The 27,071-nt window shown below is 44.2% G+C and overlaps 1 protein-coding gene across 3 annotated transcripts in view; it reads right to left on the reverse strand.

The window, feature by feature from the left end:
- TRIO (trio Rho guanine nucleotide exchange factor) overlaps window positions 1–27,071 on the reverse strand; it is an 855,771-nt gene that overhangs the window by 97,541 nt on the left and 731,159 nt on the right. For all 3 annotated transcript variants that reach the window (XM_082259530.1, XM_082259529.1, XM_082259531.1), the window contains exons 42-43: window positions 26,892–26,981; window positions 10,375–10,467 (exon numbers count right to left, since the gene is read on the reverse strand). In XM_082259530.1, coding sequence (XP_082115656.1) covers window positions 10,375–10,467; window positions 26,892–26,981 — 183 coding nt within the window. The remainder of the gene's footprint in view (window positions 1–10,374; window positions 10,468–26,891; window positions 26,982–27,071) is intronic.

Consider the following 27,071-nt stretch of genomic DNA (forward strand, 5'->3'; position numbering starts at 1 on the left):
ACTATCAGTGCAGATGTCCCCGTTCACACTAGCCAGTTACTGGCTCTCTCCTCCCCTAAAGCTGTGACAGCGTGAGGAAAGGAATGCCAATAACTGGCAAGCATGTTTACATCGTGATCAGCTATAATTTGACACAGCATATTACATGGTAAAGAGCCACCATCATTAGCTCTTTACCCCGATCGGCGATGCGCTGTGTCCTAGGGACACAGCTCACCTCTGAACACTGCGTGCCCCCAAGGGCGTGCATGCACGTCAACAACAGGATGACATCATATGATGTCCACCCAGAACTAGAGAGGCCTCTTCTGACTATCATTTGACTATATATAGCAGCTGGGAACCAGTTAAATCTTCACAATATATTTAAAAATTGAAAAAAAGCAGTCCAAAATCATCTGTATGTGCTCAATTTTCTCCGTGCGTACCACTTAGATGTATGTCAAAGTATCCTAAATCCTTCTTATTTATATATCTTCATACTTCCATCCCTGGCCTTAAATGCATAGATCATTAGAAAGTGTAAATTCCATCACCACAATATACATGTTCTCACCTTATAGCCAGAGCTAACAAATAGGTCATATGCGCCTTCCCCTTTAAAAGGGGTTCTCATAAGCCACAGGGATAATCTCCATTCCAATATTAGAAGCTGCATAATCCACTTCCATCCTCCTTAATAATATTGACCAGGGTGATAAAAAGCTCAAAAAGAGCCATATAGTTCTGTTAAAATTATAAATTTTTTTATTTAAACTAAATTAAAGTGGATGTAAACCCCATTCATGAAATCTGACCTGGGTACATACAGTATCTCACAAAAGTGAGTACACCCCTAACATTTTTGTAAATATTTTATTTTATCTTTTCATGAGACAACACTGAAGAAATGACACTTTGCTACAATGTAAAGTAGTGAGTGTACAGCTTGTATAACAGTGTAAATTTTCTGTCCCCTCAAAATAACTCAACACACAGCCATTAATGTCTAAACCGCTGGCAACAAAAGTGAGTTTACCCCTAAGTGAAAATGTCCAAATTGGGCCAAATTAGCCATTTTCCCTCCCCGGTGTCATGTGACTCGTTCGTGTTACAAGGTCTGCGGTGTAAACGTAGAGCAGATGTGTTAAATTTGGTGTTATCGATCTCACTCTCTCATATTGGTCCCTGGAAGTTCGACATGGCAAGTCATGGCAAAGGTGATCTGAAAAAATGAATTGTTGCTCTACATAAAGATGGCCTAGGCTATAAGAAGATTGCCAAGACCCTGAAACCGAGCTGCAGCACAGTGGCCAAGACCATACAGTGGTTTAACAGGACAGGTTCCATTCAGAACAGGCCTTGCTATGGTCTACCAAAGAGGTAGAGTGCACATGCTCAGCATCATATCCAGAGGTTGTCTTTGGGAATTAGACGTATGAGTGCTGCCAGCATTGCTGCGGAAGTTGAAGGGATGGGGGGTCAGCCTGTCAGTGTTCAGACCATACGCCGCACACTGCATCAAGTTGGTTTGCATGGATGTCATCCCAGAAGGAAGTCTCTTCTAAAGATGATGCACAAGAAAGCCGGAAAAAGTATGCTGAAGACAAGCAGACTAAAGACATGGATTACTGGAACCATGACCTGTGGTCAGATGAGACCAAGATAAACGTATTTGGTTCAGATGGTGTTAAGCGTGTGTGGCGGCAACCAAGTGAAGAGTACAAAGACAAGTGTGTCTTGCCTACAGCCAAGCATGGTGGTAGGACTGTAATGGTCTAGGGCTTCATGACTGCTGCTGGCACTGAGGAGCTACAGTTCATTAGGGGAACCATGATTGCCAATATGTGTTTTGACATACTGAAGCAGAGCGTGATTCCCGTCCTTCGGAGACTGGGCCCCAGGGCAGTATTCCAACATGATACCGACCCCTAACACACACGTCCAAGAAGACCACTGTCTTGCTAAAGTAGGTGAGGATAAAGCATGTCTCCAGACCTAAACCCTATTGAGCATCTGTGGGGAAACGGAAGATGGAGGAGCTCAAGGTCTCTAACATCCACCAGCTCCAGGATGTCGTCATGGAGGAGTGGAAGAGGACTCCAGTGACAACCTGTGAAGCTCTGGTGAACTCCATGCCCAAGAGGGTTAAGGCAGCGCTGGAAAATAAGGAAGGCCACACAAAATACTGTCTCTTTGGGCCCAATTTAGACATTTTAACTTAGGGGTGTACTCAATTTTGTTGCCAGCGGTTTAGACATTAATGGGTATGTGTTGAGTTATTTTGATTGGACAGAAAATGTACACTATTATACAAGCTGTACACTCACTACTTTACATTGTAGCAACATGTAATTTCTTCAGTGTTGTCACATCAAAAGATATAATAAAATATTTACAAAAATGTGAGGGGTGTACTCACTTTTGTGAGATACTGTATACATACATAGTATATACACACATACGCTCACTGGGATGTAGGAAGGAGTCAGATACAAACAGGGTCAGCAGCTTTGCTAAATAAAATACAATCCTCTGCACATCAATTTTCTCTCCATGTGATCTATATCAGAGCCTAGGTAAAGAAGCAACCTGAACCTGGGAGTAGTATATGCAATCCCACTTATTTTGAATAAGCCTCGGTTCACACTAGATGTGGTGCGAAATGACAGCAAATTCACTGAAAATTCCGCACTTTGAACCGATTACGGAGTGTATGTTAAGTAAACACCCCCCCCAAAATCGGTTTGCAAAATTCAGTATGATTTTCAGAATCAGATTGCATGGGTATGAAGTATGAACACCCATACGAACTGATTCTGGTGCAGACAAAGAAAGGGTCTTGCATGAGTTGGGGTGAAAATGTGGTGTGATTTGAGCCATACAAACCATTGGCTCAAATAGCACCCCAGAGGCACAGCAATGTGCTACCAAACCAAAATCGGTTTGCAAAATTCAGTATGATTTTCAGAATCAGATTGCATGGGTATGAAGTATGAACACCCATACGATTCGATTCTGGTGCAGACAAAGAAAGGATCTTGCATGAGTTGGGGTGAAAATGTGGTGTGATTTGAGCCATACAAACCATTGGCTCAAATAGCACCCCAGAGGCACAGCAATGTGCTACGATTCCTGTGCGAATTGCATGCAGTATCCCATATCGCCTCAGTGTGAATCCAGGCTAATGGTCAACACGGCGACATGCTTTGGAGGTGGGGTTATCCTTTTTCAGGCCCATCCCAAAATGCCTTGCCATCACCTGTTCCAAATCTACCTGCTTGAAATGTAAAGGACTACGTTCCACTCAGTAGAGTCCCTGGTTCAACAAAGCCTTGCATATACTCTCATAATGTAAGTGCAATATTTTACTTTGCTACTGAATAAAATGTTGTTTGATAATGCATTAGATCCATGTGCTTTCTCTTTATTTGGTTTGAAGGTCTGCCCAGAAGTGTTGCCATTTTATGACTATATACAGTGCCTTGCGAAAGTATTCGGCCCCCTTGAACTTAGCGACCGTTTGCCACATTTCGGGCTTCAAACATAAAGATTTAAAACTGTAATTTTTTGTGAAGAATCAACAACAATTGGGACACAATCATGAAGTGGAACGAAAATTATTGGATATTTCAAACTTTTTTAACAAATTAAAAACTGAAAAATTGGGCGTGTAAAATTATTCAGCCCCCTTAAGTTAATACTTTGTAGCGCCACCTTTTGCTGCGATTACAGCTGTAAGTCGCTTGGGGTATGTCTCTATCAGTTTTGCACATCGAGAGACTGAAATTTTTGCCCATTCCTCCTTGCAAAACAGCTCGAGCTCAGTGAAGTTGGATGGAGAGCGTTTGTGAACAGCAGTTTTCAGTTCTTTCCACAGATTCTTGATTATATTCAGGTCTGGACTTTGACTTGGCCATTCTAACACCTGGATATGTTTATTTGGGAACCATTCCATTGTAGATTTTGCTTTATGTTTTGGATCATTGTTTTATTGGAAGACAAATCTCCGTCCCAGTCTCAGGTCTTTTGCAGACTCCATCAGGTTTTCTTCCAGAATGGTCCTGTATTTGGCTCCATCCATCTTCCCATCAATTTTAACCATCTTCCCTGTCCCTGCTGAAGAAAAGCAGGCCCAAACCATGATGCTGTCACCACCATGTTTGACAGTGGGGATGGTGTGTTCAGGGGGATGAGCTGTGTTGCTTTTACGCCAAATATAATGTTTTGCATTGTTGCCAAAAAGTTAGATTTTGGTTTTATCAGACCAGAGCACCTTCTTCCACATGTTTGGTGTGTCTCCCAGGTGGCTTGTGGCAAACATTAAACAACACTTTTTATGGATATCTTTAAGAAATGGCTTTCTTCTTGCCACTCTTCCATAAAGGCCAGATTTGTGCAGTATACGACTGATTGTTGTCCTATGGACAGAGTCTCCCACCTCAGCTGTAGATCTCTGCAGTTCATCCAGAGTGATCATGGGCCTCTTGGCTGCATCTCTGATCAGTCTTCTTCTTGTATGAGCTGAAAGTTTAGAGAGACGGCCAGGTCTTCGTAGATTTGCAGTGGTCTGATACTCCTTCCATTTCAATATTATCGCTTGCCCAGTGCTCCTTGGGATGTTTAAAGCTTTGGAAATCTTTGTGTATCCAAATCCAGCTTTAAACTTCTCCACAACAGTATCTCGGACCTGCCTGGTGTGTTCCTTGTTCTTCATGATGCTCTCTGCAGTTTAACCCCTAGCCGACCAGTCACGTTGACTGCACTGCGGCAAAGTGTCTCGTTCCCGTCCAGCGACGTAGACCTACGTCGCTGGACTCCTCCCCTTGTGGGCGCGCGCACGCCGCCGGAGGCTCGCTCCCGCTGTTTTCAGTCACAGCTGGAGTCGGGCCAGGGGAGGAGCAGCGGTGATCAACGCCGCTCTTCCCCGATCGTCAGGGAATCGAGTGTGGAGATCCGCCCGCTTGTGTAAACAAAGCGGGCGGATCTCCTAAGTGACAGGCAGGGTCAGATTGCAGGGTTCAGCATAGCTGAACCTACGATCTGTCCTTGTGTCACTCAGTCACCTCCCCCCAGACACGTTAGTAAGCACCAGGCATACATTAACCCCTCCCTCTCCAAAAAAAAGAACCCCTTCCCTGCCAGTGTCATTTTTACAGTAACAGTGCATATGTATAGCACTGATTACTGTAGTAATGTCACTGGTACCCCCAAAAGTGTAAAAAATGTCAGTCAAGGGTCCGATCTGTCCGCTGCAATGTCGCAGTCCCGCAAAAAAAAAAAATAATCGCAGATCGCCGCCATTACTCGTTAAAAAAAAACGCACCAAAAATGACAGAAATCTTTCCCTTAGTTAGTAAACGCAATAACTTTTGCGCAAACCAATCAAAATATGCTTATTGTGATTTTTTTTTACCAAACATAGGTAGCAGAAAACAAATTGGCCAAAAATTTAAATTTTTTTTTGATTTTTACATTTTGGGGGGGGGGGGGGGGGGGATTTCATATAAAAAATGTGAAAAATATTGTTATTTTTTCAAAATTTACGCTCTTTTTTTGTGTATAGCGCAGAAAGTAAAAATCGCACAGGTGATCAAATACCACCAAAAGAAAGCTCTGTTTGTGAGAAAAAAAGGACGTAAAAATTGATTTTTGTAAAATCTTACCGTAAAATCCTTTTCTCTTAAGCTCATTGACAGACGTAGTCCTCCTTGATTAATATCAACTCGGGTTATACTGCCCTCTACAGGAGTAGGACTAGACAGGAAAGAAAACGTTCTGGCCACACCCTAGGGGCAGTCCCAGAGGGTATATCCTCTCACTTCCTGCCACAGCAAATCAGTTATGTCACAAAGCAGTGTTTAGAGAATTTAACCCAACCAAACTCAAAAACAGAGGGGCGGGTACTACGTCTGTCAATGAGCTTAAGAGAAAAGGATTTTACGGTAAGATTTTACAAAAATCCATTTTTCTCTGTCGCTCATTGACAGACGTAGTCCTCCTTGATTAATATCAACTCGGGACATCCCAAAGCAGTGCCACAAATGAGGGGTGGGAAAATGGAAATCAAAATCCAATCTAGAAGGCCCAACAGGTGCCAACTAGAAGTTTAAAAGGCTCATCAAACAAAAGATGAGACTCAACAGAAATTCCAACGGAAAAAAACCCTCGAGGTAGACCACCGGTCACAGATGCCATCACATCAACTTTATAAAATTTTGTAAAGGTATGCACCGACTACCAGGTAGCCGCCTTGCACACCTGGACCACTGACGCCTGATGGCGGTAGGTCCAGGAAGTATTGAGCGCTCGAGTGGAGTGCGCCTTAATAAGGAACGGAGGATTCCGACCCTTAATAGAATAAGCCTGTACCACCGACTGTCTAATCCATTTGGAGATAGTCGCGGCAGATGCAGGCAACCCCTTTCTGGGGCCATCCGTGATCACAAAAGTGAATCCGTCTTACGGAACGATTCCGTAGTCTTCAGGTATACCCTGATTGCCCGCACCACATCCAAGGAATGCAACGCACATTCCCGAGGATGACTGGGCTTAGGACACAAGGAAGGTAGCACAATATCTTCATTCAGATGAAAGTCTGAAAACCACCTTAGGAAAAAAGGATGGCTTTGGATGAAGAACTACCTTCTCCCTATGAATCCCCAGATATGGGGAATGACACAATAATGCAGTCAGTTCTGACACCCTGCGTGCAGAAGTGATAGCCACCAAGAAGGCCACCTTCTGGGATAATGTAAGCAAGGGAATCTCCCTGATATTTTCAAAGGGAGGTTTCTGAAGAACCGACAACACCAAATTAAGATCCCAGGGTGGTAAGGGCGCGCGCACTGGCGAAGCCAAGTGCTGCACCTCCTGGATGAAATTCCGCCAAGGAATGAGTAGCCAGAGGCTTCTGGAAGAAGATTGCTAACGCTGAAACCTGACCCTTGATAGTGCTCAAGGATAGTTTCTGCTCAACCCCCTTTTGCAGAAAAAACCAAGATTCGGGTCACCGAATAGGTACGTGAGGGAAAACTCCTACGATTCACACCACACAATGTAATGATAATAGACTTTGCTGGAAGTCGCTTTTCTTGCTTTAATTAGAGTAGGAATAACTGAAGCTGACAATTCCTTGTCTTTCAGTACCTGGGTCTCAATGGCCAGGCCGTTAAAGCCAGCGACTGTAAAGCACGATGGAAGATCGGTCCTTGAGACCGCAGATCCTCCCTGAGAAGAAGTCTCCAAGGAGCGTCCGTGACTAGGCGTACCCGGCTTGACGAGGCTAGCCCGGAATTACCGGGATAACTGGAGTTCCCTCCACCTCTATCCTGCGGAGAAATCTCAGCAGTAACTTGAGAAGGGGGAAGACATACAGTAGCTGATACATCCCCTACGGGGCGCTCAGCGCGTCTGCTGCGTCCGCTAGAGGATCGCGGGCGCGAGCCCTGTTGAGCCAACCTGCCAACAGATCCATCTCCGGGGTGCCTTAATGAAGGGACAGCTGGAGAAATACTTCTGGATGAAGAGACTATTCCTCTTGATCCAGAATCTGACGGCTGAAATAATCTGCCTGTCCACCCCCGTGATAACTATCGCGGAGAGAACTGGAACAACTGTTCCCCCAATAGGAATGTTGGCCACTTCTATGGCCGCCAGGGCACTATTGGTGCCCCCTGGTGATCGACATAAGTCATGCCCGAGGCATAGTCCGATTGGATCCGAACCGGGCTGCCCTGGAGCTGCTCGGTCCAGTAAATCAGACAAAGTCTGATCGCTCTCAGTTCCAACACATTTATCGGTGACCTGGAATTTATCAGAAGAAATGACTTCCCCTGGCTGAGCATCGGAGACCGAAGCCACCAGACCAGAGCCTCCCTGGTCCGCTCGCTCAATCGGATCCGATTTTCTAGGGAATCGGAAATTCCGATTCCATATGAGAAGAATCTCCTCTTTGGAAAATTTGGGTATGAGACTGGGCAAACGGTACTGCCTCTAAAGAGGCGACCATCAATCCCAGCCAGTTGACGGACAGTAATATCCGAATCATGACTGAATCTTCTGGAGTTTCTCCGCATGGAAAAAAACTCTTGCCAAGGATGTATCCAAAATTAGGCCCAGATAGTTCAGTCTCCTGGTGGGAACCAGGGATGATCTTTGGGAAAAGCAACGAAAACGCTGATGTCCTGCGAAGATGGGGATATGAAGATAGGCACCCTAAATGTCTATGGACGCCAGGAAATCCCCCTGATGCAGGGAGGCCACCACTGTATGGATGGACTCCATCTCTTCCAAGACCAGAATTGGACGCACCTAGCCCTTTTTCCTGGGCATAGTGAACAGGTGTTCGACTAGAACTCCTCTGACAGGTAGGATACCTTCTACTTCAATAGTAATACCCTTTTGTACTGCCACTGACTTCAGTCACCCTTACAGTCTTACAATGACTTTAGATTGTCAGCTCCCAAACCAAGCCTCCTGGTTACTATTCACAAACAATCACACTCAAATTGGGGGATCTGTGACCTGTTATAGGATAGAGGGGAGACCCATCCTACCATCTCAGAGAGGGGCCCGCGTCCACCACAAACCCGACAGGGGGGAGAGGGGGAACATTCTACTCACCATACCGGAAACCAGGCGGGCGCCAACTCCTGACAGAACCCCTCTCCACCAGGGTGGGGGGGCTGTCGACCAATACGGACGCAGTGACTCTGTTGGTCATTGGCGTCCAGGCGAGACGTTTAACTCGCAGGGTCAGTCCCCGTCCAGTGGGACTATGTCGCGGCCAACCCAGCGCGGAGCTATGGCCTGCACGCGCTCGTAGGCTGAACTGGGGTGACCACTGGATCTCAACATCCAGCCCGTCGCCCAGTTCCAGCTTTCTTGCTTGAAGATCTCACAGGAACACTGGAGAAAAAAGCTGTCTAAAAAAAATCTTTCTAAGAAAAAAATCCTGCCAGGACCGAAGATCCTAGCAAGGCATCTAGGTCCTTACTTCTAACTAGACAGAAAAAAACTGATTTGCTGTAGCAGGAAGTGAGAGGATATACCCTCTGGGACTGCCCCTAGGGTGTGGCCAGAACGTTTTCTTTCCTGTCTAGTCCTACTCCTGTAGAGGGCAGTATAGCCCGAGTTGATATTAATCAAGGAGGACTACGTCTGTCAATGAGCGACAGAGAAATTTCGTTTGGGTATGGCGTCGCACGACCGCGCAATTGTCAGGTAAAGTTGCACAGTGCCGAATCGCAAAAAGTGGCCTGGACGTAAGACAGCAAAATCCTCCGGTGGTAAAGTGGTTAAATGGACCTCTGAGACTATCACAGTGCAGGTGCATTTATATGGAGACTTGATAACACACAGGTGGATTCTATTTATCATTATTAGTCATTTAGGTCAACATTGGATCATTCAGAGATCCTCACTGAACTTCTGGAGAGAGTTTGCTGCACTGAAAGTAAAGGGGCTGAATAATTTTGCACGCCCAATTTTTCAGTTTTTATTTGTTAACGAAGTTTGAAATATCCAATAAATTTCGTTCCACTTCATGATTGTGTCCCACTTGTTTATTCTTCACAAAAAATTACAGTTTTATATCTTTGTTTGAAACCTGAAATGTGGCAAAAGGTCGCAAAGTTCAAGGGGGCCGAATACTTTCGCAAGGCACTGTATATGACTAACTAGCCCGGTATCACAATGTTTTTTAAAGTGCACATTTTTTACATTTCTGTCCATTTCTCTGAATTTAATCACAATTTGAGCAGGAAATTTAATAAAACAAAGTACCAAAAATGATATATATATATATATATATATATATATATATATATATATATATATATATACACATACACACACTCTGTAAATATTTTTTAAGTATGGAAATGGTATGCTGATAAATTTAGTCTAAGCATCTAGGCATCAATGGCTGCTGGAAACAAAAGGGTGTTGCAGATTTCAAAACTAGAAGACTAATTTACAGAATCTGTTTGGCATAATGTGCAAATATGAAAGTTCTATGACATGCATTTCAAAATGGTTCTGTCAAAATTATATTTTGTGTTCAGGCTGCATTGGTGTTAGTACTGATAAATGATTTACACTGTACTCGTAAAGGAAACAGAGTTTACTGTAAGATTTTACCTCCACTCATGATGCAATAAAGAGTTAGAAGTATATGTAATGTTCTTGACCTTAGTTCAACCCAGAAAGAAAACATGTTTTAGGAAATAATAAAGAAAGGGAAAAAAAAAAAAAGATATAAAGCCACTAGAAATTAATTTTCACACACTTATACTGGCAAACAAATGCAGACCTGCTTATGTTAATTGATCTGCATAAACATATTGTGTTGTGGTTCAGTTAAAATCTTCATACTATGTTAAGATGTCTTACCTTTAAAAGTAGCTGGTATCTCATTATTCTTTGCACTGGTTTTATAAGTAAATCTGAAATTTGAAGATGATGACCCAGGCGCTGTTTCAAGTCCTAGTACAGATAAATACATGTAAAAAATTAACATGGCCCCTACATTCATTCTTTATACTGTGTGATAACAATGGCTGAGCTTTAGAAGGAAAAAAAAAAAAAAAGATACAAATCAAGGCTACTACAAAACTATCATTTATGTCTTCACAGCTATCCTTTATTTGGTATAAAGTAAGTGAAAAACACCTTTATTTCCATTTTTTAAATAAAATAACATTTAAAAAAAATATAAATCTGTGTGGGCCCCTTTAAAGTGATCTTTTATTTTGCCTATGTGGGGCAATGTAAAAGGCTCACCTAATTTCCCCCCTCCCCAAGCAGCATGTACTCACCTTTCCTAACTCCTGCACTACTCCCTTTGGCTGTCAGGACCAGGGGAAAAAAGTCATGTTTCAAGTTCGGAGCTTACACAGGACTATGGCCTCCTCCTTCAAATCCATGTGACATCTCTGGGCCAATCACGAGACACCTAGCCCTGTCGCATGGGAAAGAGAGGGAGTGAGTCACAGGCTCTCACATACCCTGGCAGCCTAATGGAGCAGCACAAGGAAAGGTGGGTATATAAGTACAAGTTGATTACATGCTGCTGGGTGCACATACAATAAATATGCCTCTTTTTATCAGAGAAGTGCTGCAGCAAAGGATAATAAAAGAAAAAAAACACTGTCCTGGCAACAGTAGCAGAATCAGATTCCTGCTATTACACAGAAGCAACAGCCCTGCTTTCTGACATACTCCTTGGAGCACTCTCTGATCAACAGCACTGCTCAGAATGAGAGTGATATTGCTTAAAGCAGTGCTCTGTTGGGGAGTGCCACGACATAGGAGAGCTGGGCTGCTGTCTTTGTGTGAGCCATGTTCACTTATCATATATGTGCTGGCAGCATATCATTTTAAAACCTTGCTGCAGCACTTAACTGACACAGCAAAAGTATGAAAATAAAAAAGCATTATTTATTACTGTTGCCTGAATGCATTACAGTAACAAAATAAATAAAATAAGAGGATCCAATTGGGTTTGATTCTTTTTCTTTACCCCCCATGGGCAAAGGAAAGGTTCACTCTCACTCAAAGTGAGTTTTCGATTTTTGAGGAATGTGACGACAAATGCATTTATCAAGATCTTAAGCTGTCTCTGTCTAAATGCCAGAGCAGAATCAGTTCCAGAGTAGTGTGCACTTGCACAGCACAATGGACTTTCCTTCTTACTACTGTAATACTGCTTCAGGAAGTCAGGCAATCGCAGCCTACAAATTTGCATTAAAATGCAGTACAAACAACATTTAACTATTAGGATTAGTCCCTTTCCTTTGTAAGAGCCTATGATTGAAATTGCCTACTATAGTCAAACACCAGATGTGTCTAACTAGGAGAAACTCTTCACCCTACAGTCGAAGAACCTTAGGGAAACAAACAAATAGAGGGAGAACTTGCATACTCCATGCAGGGACAATTAAAACCCAGAATTTCTTTGCTGCAAGACTAGAGGAGTTCTAACCACTTTGCTGCCATTAATATAAAGTGAAAAACCAGTAGGAATAGGTTTGTAGACAACAAAGATGGAGAAATATATAATACCACGCTTCAGAATCCAATTTAACAATGCTAAAAAAAAAAAAAAAAAAAAAAAAACAGAAATCCCACTCTGAAATCCCCTTGTAAGAACTCCAACAAGAACACATATAGCAAGAAAAGCACTTTTGTGCGTACATGGAGAAGACTATATCCTCTGCTAGGTTGTGCTGTTGTCAATGTTTGCAATGGTGAGATATCCTTACTTTCTGTTGAATCCGCCTGGATAATAGATGGGGAAATTGCAGGCATACAGGCAGAAATAAAATGCCGATCTATATTCTGAAGTCTTTGAAAACATGGCTGTCGTTCTTCTTTAAATACTTTCATATCCCATTCAAAATGCTAAACACTTGGACTTACATTGTAAAAATACACCTGGTCTCATCAAAAATTATCTTGAATCAATCATCAAAAATCACCAGGAACCCAAATAGACTTCTGAGCAAGAGTAATATCCCCCTACCACTTTAGGGAAGAATGCAATTCTTCTGAAACATTAAAGTGGTTGTAAACCTTTACATATCCCTACTGAAGTGACTAGCCTCTGGTGATACACAGAGATGAAACAAATCCCCCTACAAAAATTTTACATGTTTATCTGCAGTGTTCTCTCCTCTACAGCTATTTAAAGTACATAGACCAAATTATTTTTCTTGGGAGCATAAGGCAAGGGGTAGGGATATGACATTACACACAATGTACAGCTAGAGCACAGAGCTCTGTGTAATCCAATAGCAGAATGCAAAGAAGGGACACACACCCCTGTACACAGGCTCATAGAGAGCCAAATACAGCAAAAACTGTCAGTCACCTGGGATTCTGTTGTGTCAGCTTAACCTATTAGGAGTGACTCATGCTGACAGCAGAGGGAAGATATAGCAGAGAGAAATGACACATGGTGCTTTGGATAGAGGCATGTACACACTATAGAAAGATAAGCTTTGTTAATTTGTCATGTCAGTGGTTTACAAACAATTTAATCCTCCACAACAGGTTACTGAGGTTGGTTAGGATACAAAATTAGTACGGTCAGTAATATTAATAAAGATGGACACTTAATGTAGACTTATAGACCAAAATAGTTTTACATATAGGAATTCTAGTTTTTACTGTCTGCTTTGGTAGATAAATATGCTGCAAAGGGAATTTAAAGGGAACATAACGACACTTGTGACTATAATATGGAAAGTAAAATTCTGAGAAGATGGTGTTTTTAAACAAATATCAAGAGTATAATGAAGAAAAGGTAAAGGGTTTGTACAGGCATAGTCTAAATTTACCCCTAAACCTTCACTTTCCTTCTCCAAAGCATGTCCCAGCATTATGTGCATCTTTTACCATGTTTCTGTAGTGAGAAACAGCTATTATAACATCCATGTGGCTAGAAATCGCTTTTTTATGCACCAATACTCCCAAGAGCCCTTACCCTAAACATAGTTTTTAGGCAAGCTCTTGGGAGTCAAAGCAGCGGCATTTTGTGCTAGAAAAATGAATGTATGCATGTACAATAAGACAAAGGGAAGTGGGTAAAGGAGTGCAGAAGGCAGGGTCATGCAAATCAAAGCTTTACACCCCATTGAAAAGAGGCTTATCCAGGATGGCAAGTGTATAGTGAACATTTAGCCTGATAATGTAAAGCCATCTATTCCACACAGCATATAGCTCTTTAATATTTGGCTATATTTGCATTATACACTAGCGGTTCTGGGTGTAAATCTAGGTATCAGGGCATAAAGCAATGATTTGCATGGCTCCGCCAACCGTCCTGAAATGAGTAATAATCCTCTTATTTCTGGGATATGTGAGAGAATGGGACAGGTGATCACCTTTTGTTTTAGGAATGTTTTACCCTAGCCATCAAAATTGCAGCTATACTCCAAGAACTTTTAAAGTGTTCCCCATTCCTTTTCCATTATCTTTTTCTTCTTCACTCATACCTTGGTCTTTACTCAGAAGATGCATGAAAAAGATACACTTCTCCATGTTTTACCTTAATGACCATTCTCAGTACTACAATTTTAACGTGACATGACATTAGTGTCACACTTTTCTTTACATTGTTAAATGTATTCCTTTAATAAAAATCTATTGAAGGATAACTGGATTTTTGACTTACCATAAAATCCTTTTCTCTTAGGTTCATTGATGGACGCAGTCCTCTGATGCATATCAGTAGGGTAATACCGCCCCCTACAGGAGTAGGACACTAGGCAGAAAGAATTTCTGGCTAGGCCTATGGGCAGTCCCTGGGGGTATATCCTCTCTCTTCCTGCATAGGATGTCAGTTTTGTATCAAAGCAGTGTCAGAGAAAAGCACACCAACCCACTCAAAAAAAAAAATAGAGGGGCAGGTACTGCATCCGTCAATGAACCTAAGAGAAAAGGATTTTATGGTAAGTCAAAAATCCAGTTTTCTGTATCGTTGGATGACGCAAACAGTCCTCTGATGCATATCAGTAGGGACGTTCCAAAGCAGTACCCAAATGAGGGGTGGGAACAGCAGAACCAAAAAACAGTCCCCAAGGCCAACATGGCCAACCAGGCAACACAGGACTCATCAGAACAACCAGATGAAGTCCACCTGAAAACAAACACAAAAACATCCTCAAGGAAGGCCAAGGGGCCCTCTAAACCGCAGCCTGCAAAACATTGCGGCCAAAGGAGGCATCCACAGATGCCAGCACATCCACCTTATAAAATTTGGTAAAGGTGTGAACAGATGACCAGGTCGCCGCCTTGCACACCTGAAGGACGGACGCCTGATGGCAAAAAGCCCAAGAAGCACCAAGCGCCCAAGTAGAATGCGTCTTAACAGGGGAAGGTGGAACCTGACCCTTACTGGAATAAACCTGCACCACTGTCTGTCTGATCCATCTGGAAATAGTCACAGCAGATGCAGGCAGCCCTTTCTTTGGGCCATTCGTGAACACAAAGAGCGAGTCAGACTTGCGAAACGACTCAGTAGATGCCAAATACACCTTGATCGCCCAAACAACATTCAGGACATGCAGAACAAATTCCTTAGGCTGTTTTGGCTTAGAACACAAGGAAGGTAACACAATGTCCTCATTCAAGTGAAAACTGGAAACCACCTTCGGCAGGAAGGACAGATCCGGCCAAAGTACCACCTTGTCCCTGTGAACCACCAGATAGGGAGAACGACAGGACAACGCTGCCAGTTCCGACACCCAGAAGTGATAGCCACCAAGAAAGCCACCTTCTGAGACAAGGTGAGCAGGGGAACCTCCCGAATAGAGGCCTCTGGAGAATAAAGAGCACCAAATTAAGGTCCCAAGGCGGTAGTGGAGGTCGCACCGGAGGTAATAAGTGTTGCACCCCCTGGATGAAGCTATGCACTAGGGAATGGGTGGCCAATGGCCTCTGGATGAAAATAGCCAAGGCTGAGACCTGAACCTTGATAGTACTCAAGGCCAACTTTTGATCAACTCCCTGTTGAAGGAAAGCCACCGAATAGGAGCGAGCGTGGGTCCCAAGAGACTCACACCATGCAATGTACGACTTCCACGTACGATGATAAATCTTCCTGGAAGTCACCTTCCTCGCTTTTAGCAGAGTGGGAATCACTGAAGCAGACAATTCCCTGCCCTTCAGCACCTGGCTTTCAACAGCCAAGCCGTCAAAGCCAGCGACTGTAAAGCAGGATGAAAGATTTGCCCCTGAGACAGTAGATCCTTCCTGAGAGGAAGTCTCCACGGGGCGTCTGCGACAAGCCTGACCAGGTCGGCGTACCAAAGGCAACGATGCCAGTCCGGAGCCACAAGAATGACCGGAATCCCTTCCGCCTCTATCCTGCGAAGAAGTCTTGGCAGCAACTTGAGAGGAGGAAAGGCATACATCAGCCGGTACTGGCCCCAGGAGGCCACCAGCGTGTCTGCGGCATCTACCAGAGGGTCCCGAGAGCGGGCCACAAACCTCTGTACCTTCCTGTTGATGCTAGATGTCAACAGATCCACGTCAAGAGTGCCCCAGCGAAGGCACAACTGCTGAAATCCCTCCGAATGCAGGGACCATCCCCCCTGCATCTAGGGCCTGGCGGCTGAGGTAATCAGCCTGCCAGTTTTCCACTCCCAGAATGTGGACAGCGGAGAGAGCGGGAACATGGCGCTCCGCTCAACGTAGAATGCCTGCCACTTCCAGGGCTGCAAGGACACTCTTGGTGCCCCCTTTGAAAGCCACCATACTACCCGCAGAAACCACCTCTTGTGGTAGAGAATTCCACAATCTTGTTGCCCTAACAGTAAAGAACCCCCCGCGTTGCCTGAGGTTAAAACGCTTCTCCTCTAATTGCATTGTATGCCCTCGAGTCCTCATGCAATCCCTTCGAATGAACAGCTTTTTTTCTAAGCTGGGATCCCCATTAAGATATTTATAAATTGCTATCATGTCCCCCCTCAGACGTCTCTTCTCCAGGGAGAATAAATCGAGCGATTGTAGACGCTCTTCATAGTCAAGGTCCTCCAATCCCCTAATTAGTTTAGTTGCCCTTCTCTGGACTCTCTCCAGCTCCAACACATCCCTCCTGAGGACTGGCGACCAGAACTGGATGGAATACTCCAGATGCGGTCGGACCAGAGTTTTATAAAGTGGAAGGATTATAGTCTTATCTCTGGAATGCATCCCTTTCTTTATGCATGCTAATATTCTGTTGGCTTTGGAAGCTGCCGCTTGACATTGCATGCTGTTTCCTAATCTATCATCAACCAAGACTCCCAGATCCTTCTCCATTTTTGATTCCCCCAAGGGCTCCCCTCCTAACGTGTATTGTGTTTTTATGTTTTTAGTCCCCAAGTGCAAAACCTTACACTTCTCCACGTTAAACCTCATTTGCCATGTCGTTGCCCACTCTGTTATTTTGTCCAGGTCATTCTGTAGGATATCTGCTTCATGTTGTGAAGTTATTGCCCTGCCCAATTTTGTGTCATCTGCAAAAACTGATATCGAACTACTGATCCCGACCTCAATGTTGTTTATGAATAAATTGAACAAGGTTGGTCCCAAGACTGAGCCTTGGGGGACCCCGCTTACCACCTCAGACCAGTCTGAGTATGCGGTGTTTATTACTACCCTTTGGACACGCCTTTTTAGCCAGTTCCGTATCCAAGAGCAAACCCTGCTATCGATACCTGCAGACCTTATTTTATAAATTAAGCGCTTGTGGGGAACTGTATCAAACGCCTTAGCGAAATCCAAGTACACCACATCCACTGGTCTCCCCCTATCTAGCTCACAGCTCACCTCCTCGTAGAATGTTAGGAGATTGGTTTGACAAGAACGCCCATTTGTAAACCCGTGCTGATTACTGCTGATGATGTTGTTGTCCTTAGCAAACTCTACGATATAGTCCCTTATCATCCCCTCCAGAAGTTTACATACTACTGATGTCAAACTGACAGGCCTATAATTTCCCGGGATATGCCTCTGGCCCTTTTTGAATATTGGAATCACGTTAGCTTTCTTCCAATCCCCTGGTACATCTCCTGTCCTAATACTGTCAGCAAAGATCAGGAACAGTGGTCTCGATATAACTTTACTGAGTTCCTTGAGTACTCTCGGATGTATGCCATCCGGTCCTGGTGATTTGTTTGTGTTAAGTTTATCCAGCCTTTCCCTGATTTCCCCCTCTGTTAGCCATGGTGGCAAGTCCTGTTTATTACTACTAACCATACAGTCATGGTCAGTGTACCCCTCCTTTTCCTGTGTAAAGACTGACGAGAAAAAAGCATTCAGCACGGTTGCTTTTTCAGTGTCCTCTGTAACCATCCTCCCATCATTGTTAATTATGTGTGCAATATGCTCTGCCTTAGTTTTTTTGCTGTTGATATATTTAAAGAATTTCTTTGGGTTTTTTTTACTATCCTCTGCTATTTGTCTCTCAAAGTTGATTTTAGCCATCTTGATTTCTTGTTTACTTTTCTTATTTGCCTCCTTGTATTGCTCGAAAGCCGATACTGTGCCCTCTGATTTATACTTCTTGAAGGCCAATTTTTTCCCCCTAATAAGTTTTTTGACGCTACAGTTTAGCCAGCCAGGTTTGGCTTTGTCTCTTCTTGGTGATTGACATAAGCCACGGACAACCCTTCAGCCGTTCGGTCCAGTGCGCCAGGCAAAACCGGATCGCTCTCAGCTCCAGGACATTGATCGGCAATCGAGATTCCTCCAGGGACCAGACTCCCTGAGCCGAGTCCTGATTGAGGACTCCCCCCCCCCCCCACCCGGACAGACTCGCATCCGTGGTGACACTTGTACATTATATAGGGAGAAAGGATTTCCCTGACTGAAGCATCAGGGTCCGAAGCCATCAGAACAGGGACTGCCTGGTCCTGTGGCTCAGCCGAATCCAAAGGTCCAGAGAATTCGGGTGTTTGTCCCATTTGGACAGAATTTCCCTTTGAAGAACTCTCGTGTGGAACTGAGCAAATGGGACCAAATCAAAAGAGGGAGTGAACCTATGCGCTATCAGTAAGGTATAAGAAACAAATGGCGAGGAAGATGTGTGTAGTGGAACACCAGAAATTAGCAGCCAATTCAGTAGTGTCACCACATACTAAAGTAATATTAACGTAGAGAGAATCAGCGCTCAATTTCTTGGGGATGGTGGACCACACCACAAAAAATATATAAAATATATAAATATAGCTGGATATGTAGGTAAAAGACAGGTGATAAAAAGCAGACGATGATGCAGCAATAAAAGCTGATGAATAACAAAGAACAATTAATATAATTGGTGAAGTAGATAAAATATGAAGTGATCAGTGACCGATCATAAATAAATAATAAATAGTGAATAGAAAGCTCATAAAAGGTAAACGATGAATAAAGTGATTAGTGCTAAATGAATGCATAATGATGATGAGCAACAGGGCAAGAGTTGCTGAAAAACTAAGTGACGATGATGCAACTTGTGCTGAATAAGTGCAAGTGAGGTAATATTGAGTGTGCAAACAAGGTGCAAAATATGGTGATAAGCACTATAAAAATGCTTAAGATGATAAATAACAACGGATAGATATAAAATCACAAAATTCCATAAAACATGTATAAATAATAGTATAAATAATATTCAAGTGCTGATATATTCAGGTGACAGTGACAAAAGTCCATATATAATCCAGTGACTATGAAAAAAATGATTCCGGTGACATCCAGGTGCGATGGTAAGTGAACTAAAACTATGTGCAATGGCCGCTCACCTCCATTAACACTCAAATGAGCGTTTTGGTGCAATCAATCACCATACAGGACCTCACGATATCCTCCAATAAATATAAGGCTTCTAGGTGCAAACAATCACTATACAGGACCTCACGATATCCTCCAATAAATATAAGGCTTCTAGGTATGGATATAAGGGTCTCCGCAGTATAGACCAAAAGATTCCTTTCCCTTTTATCAAAGTCCTCATTCAATTCGATATACCATCATTTCCTGGGACAATCGCTCATTGAAAAACAAGAGGGAGCTCTCATGGTGCAGTAAATCAGGGTAATATTTAATAAAAATGCAGAAAACTTACAGTTAAAAATTGTGTGGCACAAACACAGAACCGCCGATGCGGTATACTCCATTGCTTCCGGTCTCGGCCATAGACCGGAAGTGATGTCACCACGGCTTCTACCGACGCGTTGCGTCACAAACACACGTGACTTTTTCAAGGGGCCCAAGGAGCGGAGGCGAGACCAAAAGGTAACGCCACAAACTGATAGTGATCCTCTCCCACGGCAAAACAGAGAAAATGTTGGTGAGCGGCACAGATTGGAATGTGAAGGTAGGCATCTTTGATGTCTATTGAAGCCAGGAAATCCCTCTGATGTAGGGAGGCGACCGCCGTGCAAATAGTTTCCATCTTGAACTCTTGAGCGCTCACAAACACATTCAGTGCCTTTAGGACCAGGATTGGACACACATTGCCCTCCTTCTTGGGAACCGTGAACAGGTTGGAATAAATCCCGTGAAACACTGTCACTCCTTGCTGTAGCAAGTCCTGCACTGCCCCCATAGAGCGCTCGTAAGCGATCCGGGGATATGCGGATATTGGAAGGGAAGAACCTTGCCTGGAGGAATGTATCGAAACTCGATCTTGTATCCAGACTGCACAACCTCCAGGACCCAATCGTCTGGGATCGGAGCCAGCCACAAGTCTGAGAACCGGCAAAGGCGTCCCCCCACCCCAGTCACGGGTGAGGGAGCACCTTCAGGCCGAGGGGGCCTTGTCCGCAGGATCCGCGAGGGTCCCTACCCTTGGAAGCCTGCGGGAGAAAGGTACTCTTACCCCCCATAAGACCCTTAATAATGTCGTCCAGGGTAGCCCCAAACAGACGGTCCCCCTGAAAGGGGAGTTCCGTTAAGGCCTTCTTAGAAGCCTGATCCTCAGACCAGCAATTCTGCCAGTGCCTATGCCTCATAACCACCGCCGAAAACGACAGACGACACAACAGGGAAGCAGTGTCCAGCGCGGCATCGCAAGCAGATTGCAGCCCCTGTACCATCTGGTCCAACAGTTCCCCAAAGGCAGGAGAGACAGGCTTGCCCCACACGTCATGGCGTAGCAGCTTCGCCCATTCAGTCACCGTGTGGGTGAAAGGGCCGCAGCAAAAACAGGCCACAGCCTCGCCCTTTCTATCCTTGGGGTCCTTAAAGGACGGGGAATCTTCCACTGATATAATGGTAGCCTTGTTAAGCCTGGAGACCGGGGATCGACCTTAGGAGGCACCGACCCCTCCTTCACCAGAGGTTTCTCAAAGGGGTAGCGTCTAGTAAACCGCCTAGACACCCCAGGGGAACGTTCCAGCTGATCCTATTCTTTGGTAGGAAAAGGAAAAAACGTTTCCACCCTTGAAGGCTTATGGGTGCCGAAGGCAACCTGCGCCCCAGGAGCGATGACAGCCGCATCCTCCAATATCAGGGTTTCACGCACAGATAACCAGTGCGTCCACCAGCACCTTATCCTGCGTAGCAGTAGAGGTAGAGAGCTCATCCTCACTATCAGAGGTGGCATGACGCAGGGTACCTGACCCGGCCGGGGTACCTACGTCTACAGTGGCTGAGTCAGATTCAGAATCCAAGACATCAGAAGAGGCAGGGGTAGGAGGGGGTAGTTTTTTTTTTTTGCCCAAAAAAATCCCCACAGCGCTACAGTGCCTCCCAGAGGTCAGGCACACGCTAAGGAACCCCCACAGAGAGAGAGGAATATGCCCCCAGCAACTCACTGTCCCTAGATAGCAGCAATCTTCATCAGGAAGGTCTGCACGTGTCAGCAGCGGCTCAGTAAAAGGAAGTGAGCCAGGAAACTGCCCGGGGTGAAGGGAGGGGCTCCTCCCACCAAAAACGCCTCCATGCACACCCACCGGCCTTCACAGCAAGAAATCCACCGCAAAATGGCAGAAAACGGGTGTACCAAGATGGCTGCCGCAATAGAAGCAGACGGAGGCTACAGGAAAATGGTGACCCCACGCGGGAACGCTGTAATCGGGACCCACAGGGGGACCCCCCGCCAGCCTATCTACACCATCCAGCTGTAGGAACCTCACAAGGCCCCCCCATGTATCGGTCGAGCGCTGCAGACGGCGCACTCCCCGGCCCCCCCATGCGGCCTGCAAAAGAGGTCCCAGCCCCAGGTAGGCCCAAACATTCCCCCACATGGTTGGGAGGGGGGTCACAACAGGATAAAGGGAAACCTAGGAGTGTGAGTGTCCGACCATCCCAGGGAGGGGGCCCGCATCCACCCCAGAATTCGCCAGGGAAGGGGACGTTTACTCACCATACCAGGAACACAGCCGGGCGCCATCTCCTGACAGGACCCCACAGCACCGAAGTGGGGGGGCTGTTGGCCAAATAGGAACGCTGCGACATAGGCCTAGATCCTGTCGTGTGCGCCCTGGCGAGACGTTTAACTCGCGGGGCCAGTCCCCGTTCAGTGGAACTATGTCGCCGTCGACTCAGCGTGGAGCTAAGGCCTGCACGCACTCGCTGGCCAGACTGGGGTGTCCATTGGAAATAGAGATCCAGCCCGTCATAGTTGCTTGAAGATCTCACAGGAAAAAATCCAGAGAAAAAGTGAGCTAAAAAAAAATTCTACATAAAAAAATACTTTTTATGCCAGGACCAAAGATCCCAGCAAGGAACTAGGTCCTTACTCCTGACTAGGCAGATTAAAACAGACATCCTATGCAGGAAGACAGAGGGTATACCCCCAGGGACTGTCCAAAGGCATAGCCAGAAATTCTTCCTGCCTAGTGTCCTACTCCTGTAGGGGGCGGTATTACCCTACTGATATGCATCAGAGGACTGCGTCTGTCAAAAAACGATAGAGAAAAATAGATTTTTACTGTATATCGTGATTTTAAGTACAATTTTTTAATGATTTGAAGTAAACGTATGTCAATTATATATATATATATATATATATATATATATATATATATATATATATATATTTTTTTTTTACATTTAGTAGAAAAAACCCATTATTCTTATAACTAATATTTGTACCATGTTTGTCATACAGATGGATTTGTTACTGTATACAGAAGAACAAGTTAAGATCTATTTTGAACTGATGGAATGAAGTATTAAAGTACACTATATTACCAAAAGTATTGGGGCACCTGTCTTAACACACACATGAAGTTTAACAGCACCCCAGTTATAGTCCATAGGGATCAATATTGAGTTGGCCTACCCTTTGCATTTATAACGGCTTCAACTCTTTTGGCAAGGTTGTCCACAAGGTTTAGGAGTGTGTCTATGGGAATGTTTGACCATTCTTCCAGAAGCGCATTTGTGAGGTCAGGCACTCATGTGGATGACAAGGCCTGGCTCGTAGTCTCCATTCTAATTCATCCCAAAGGTGTTTTATCGGGTTGAGGTCAGGACTGTGCAGGCCAGTCAAGTTCCTCCACTCCAAACTCGCTCATCCATGTCTTTATGGACCTGTCTTTGTGCAGTGGTCCAAATCATTTGGTGGAAGGAAGATTTTGATGTGGAGTAGTTTTTCAGGGGTTGGGCTTCGCCGCTTAGTTCTAGTGAAGGGAACTCTTTTTTTTTTTCAGAGAACGCAATAAGAACCCCCAGCACTGGTGTCAGCGAACGCAATAAGAACCCCCAGTAATAGTGTCAGTGGATTCAATAAAAAACCCCCAGCATTGGTGTCAGTGGAAGCAATGAGAACCCCCAGCATTGGTGCCAGCGAACGCAATAAGAACCCCCCAGCATTGGTGTCAGTGGATTCAATAAGAACCCCCAGCATTTATGTCAGCGGACACAATAAGAACACCCCAGCATTGGTGTCAGTGGATTCAATAAGAACCCCCAGCATTTATGTCAGCGGACACAATAAGAACCCCCAGCACAGGTGTCAATGGATTCAATAAGAAGCCCCAGCACAGGTGTCAGTGGATTCAATAAGAACCCCCAGCACAGGTGTCAGTGGATGCAATAAGAACCCCCAGCATTGGTGTCAGTGGATTCAATAAGAACCCCCAGCATTGGTGTCAATGGATTCAATAAGAACCCCCAGCACAGGTGTCAGTGGATTCAATAAGAACCCCCAGCACAGGTGTCAGTGGATGCAATAAGAACCCCCCAGCATTGGTGTCAGTGGATTCAATAAGAACCCCCAGCATTTATGTCAGCGGACACAATAAGAACACCCCAGCATTGGTGTCAGTGGATTCAATAAGAACCCCCAGCATTTATGTCAGCGGACACAATAAGAACTCCCAGCATTGGTGTCAATGGATTCAATAAGAACCCCCAGCACAGGTGTCAGTGGATTCAATAAGAACCCCCAGCACAGGTGTCAGTGGATGCAATAAGAACCCCCAGCATTGGTGTCAATGGATGCAATAAGAACCCTCAGCATTGGTGTCAGTGGATGCAATAAGAACCCCCAGCATTGGTGTCAGCGGATGCAATAAGAACCCCCAGCATTGGTGTCAGCGGATGCAATAAGAACCCCCAGCATTGGTGTCAGCGGATGCAAAAAGAACCCCCAGCATTGGTGTCAGCGGATGCAAAAAGAACCCCCAGCATTGGTGTCAGTGGATGCAATAAGAACCCCCAGCAATGATGTCACTGACTATAACAAACCATCAGAATTGGTGTCAGTGACCTTAATAGTATCGCCCAGCATTGGTGCCAGTAGATACAGTAAAAATCCCCAGCTTTAATGTCAGTGATCACAGTAACATTCCCCAACATTGGTATAAGTGACTGCAATTTGGAGAGAAGGCAGGGAAGAGGTGCTGACGCCAGCAGTGGAGAACACAGTCCCTGCTTGGGATTTCAGTGCAGCAAAGGCATTTGTGTTGTCAGCTCTCTAGAGGAAGTCAGGAGCTCACTACATCCTTGAGAAAAGGGCATGGCACCAAAATGTTGGTGGTTTTTTTTTTTTTTTTTTTGCAGTATTCTGCACTTTATATTGGAACCTCAAATCTTTTTGAGTTTCATTTTTGAGGTGCAAGTCATACAGACATATAGATTAAAATTTCATTGTCTGATTAAAAGGGAAAGTTAAAAAAGAATAAAAGCACACTTTATTCATCTTTTCCTCAAACTCAGCCAGCGCCCTGGACCCTTTCTTCTTCTTTTCTAGCTGTTCTTTCACTTCCTCCCAGGTAGGTCTTGGCCTGCTTAAATAATCCTGAATGGTTGGTCCACCTGAAGCTACAGGGCCCCTGGATCTGGCCATAGCTATAGGGTTCATATATGCCACTCGGTTGTCGCGCTTCCCCATGATGCACTGCGCTCTCTCGGTCGCACTCCCACCGGGAAAAATCCTCCAGCGGCCTCACATAGTGAACACACACTATAGAGAGGAGTTCTGGGAAAGAACGGCACCAGAGCTGAGCGCTCCCCCTGCTGGAGGGAAGCCCCGTGAAGGGAACTCTTAAGACGTCAGCATACCAATAAATTTTGGACAATTTCATGCTCTCAACTTTATGGGAACAGTTTAGGGATGGCTTTTCTGTTCCAACATGACTGTGTACCTGTGCACAAACATGACATGGATGAACAGTCCTGGGACCAACCTTGTTCAATTTATTCATAAACAGCATTGAGGACGGGATCAGTAGCTCTATATCAGTTTTTGCAGATGACACAAAATTGGGCAGGGCAATAACTGCACAGCATGAAGCAGATATCCTACAGAATGACCTGGACAAAATAACAGAGCGGGCAACGACATGGCAAATGAGGTTTAATGTGGAGAAGTGTAAGGTTTTGCACTTGGGGACTGAAAACATAAAAGCACAATACACTTTAGGGGGGGAACCTTTGGGGGAATCAAAAATGGAGAAAGATCTGGGAGTCCTGGTAGAGGATAGACTAAGCAATAGCATGCAATGTCAAGCGGCAGCTGCCAAAGCCGGCAGAATATTAGCATGCATAAAGAAAGGGATGTATTCCAGAGATAAAACTATAATCCTTCCACTTTATAAAACTCTGGTCCGACCACATCTGGAGTATTCTGTCCAGTTCTGATTGGAGCTGGAAAGAGTCCAGAGAAGGGCAACTAAACTAATAAGGGGATTGGAGGACCTTAATTATGAAGAGCGTCTGCATTCGTTTGATTTATTCTCCCTGGAGAAGAGACGCCTGAGAGGGGACATGATAGCAATTTATAAATATCTCAATGGTGATCTCAGCATAGAAAAAAAGCTATTCAGTCGAAAGGATTGCATGAGGACTAGAGGGCATACAATGCGATTAGAGGAGAGGCGTTTTAACCTCAGGCAACGTGGGGGGTTCTTTACTGTTAGGGCTACAAGATTGTGGAATTCTCTACCACAAGAGGTGGTTTCTGCTGGAAGTATGGTGGCTTTCAAAAGACTCTTAAACGTACATCTCAAGAATCAGAACATTCAGTGGGATATGAGAGATGATTACGGCCACATACACCTACACAGGTTGAACTAGATGGACTATTGTCTTTATTCAACCTCACCTACTATGTAACATGTTAGGGGGGAGGGAACTTGACTGGCCTACACAGAGTACTAACCTCACCCGTCAGAACACCTTTGGGATAAATTAAGAGCGGAGACTGAAAGCCATTCCTTCTCGTCCACATCAGTGCCTCACCTCACAAATGCGCTTCTGGAAGAATGGTCAAACATTCCCATAGACACGTTCCTAAACCTTGTGGACAGCCTTTCCAGAAGAGTTGAAGCTGTTATAGCTGCAAAGGTAACTCAATATTGAACCCCTACGGACTAAGACTGGGATGCCATTAAAGTTCATGTGCAGTTAAAGGCAGAAGTCCCAATACTTTTGATAATATAGTGTATATTTCAGAATGTTCATTTTACACAAGCAGAAAGAGTTGCAGCTGAAACCATTGTTTCGAAGAAAAATGCTTAAGCTGGACATGCAATAGTAGGATTTTGTTTGAAAATTTTTTGTTTGTTTTTGTAATAGCTGATGGTGTCAAATCAACATTAGTTTCTAACCGCAGTACTGAGAAAATTTGAAGGAGAAAGATGGAAAATGATTCTTAAGCTAATTTTTTTATTTTTATTTTTTTAACAGTGAATGTGTTTTTTGTTTGGGAAAGCTCATATGTAAAATTTTATTTATTCTTTTACCCAGGTGCACCTAACAGAATGTTAAAATCAAACTACATTTTGAAGTACTTTTGAACGGTGATTGTCAAGTTTTAGCAAGTACTAAGAATTGAGGTATGTTTGTTTGTACAAGGTTTGTTCAAAAATCTTGTAGTGTATGGTTATGGCATTTTCTTTTAAATAATGTTTCTAGTGAGATGGTCCATCAAAGTTTTACACTATGGGTTGATTTACTAAACACATTTGCAACAATTTTTTTACCTCAAAATAGGTGTCAATATATTCTGCAACAATATGTTCCGACTTTGGTTTATTTTGACAGTAAACAATATACATATGAAGCCTTCTCTCCTGTAAAAAAAAAAAAAAAAAAAGGAGCAAAGATTAGCATGTTCTATAATCACTGCATAAAACTTTGATAACATTAGTGTTGTAATAGCA

The sequence above is a fragment of the Pelophylax lessonae genome (genome assembly GCF_965119305.1).
Source record: "Pelophylax lessonae genome assembly, chromosome: 5".
Classification (NCBI taxonomy): domain Eukaryota; kingdom Metazoa; phylum Chordata; class Amphibia; order Anura; family Ranidae; genus Pelophylax; species Pelophylax lessonae.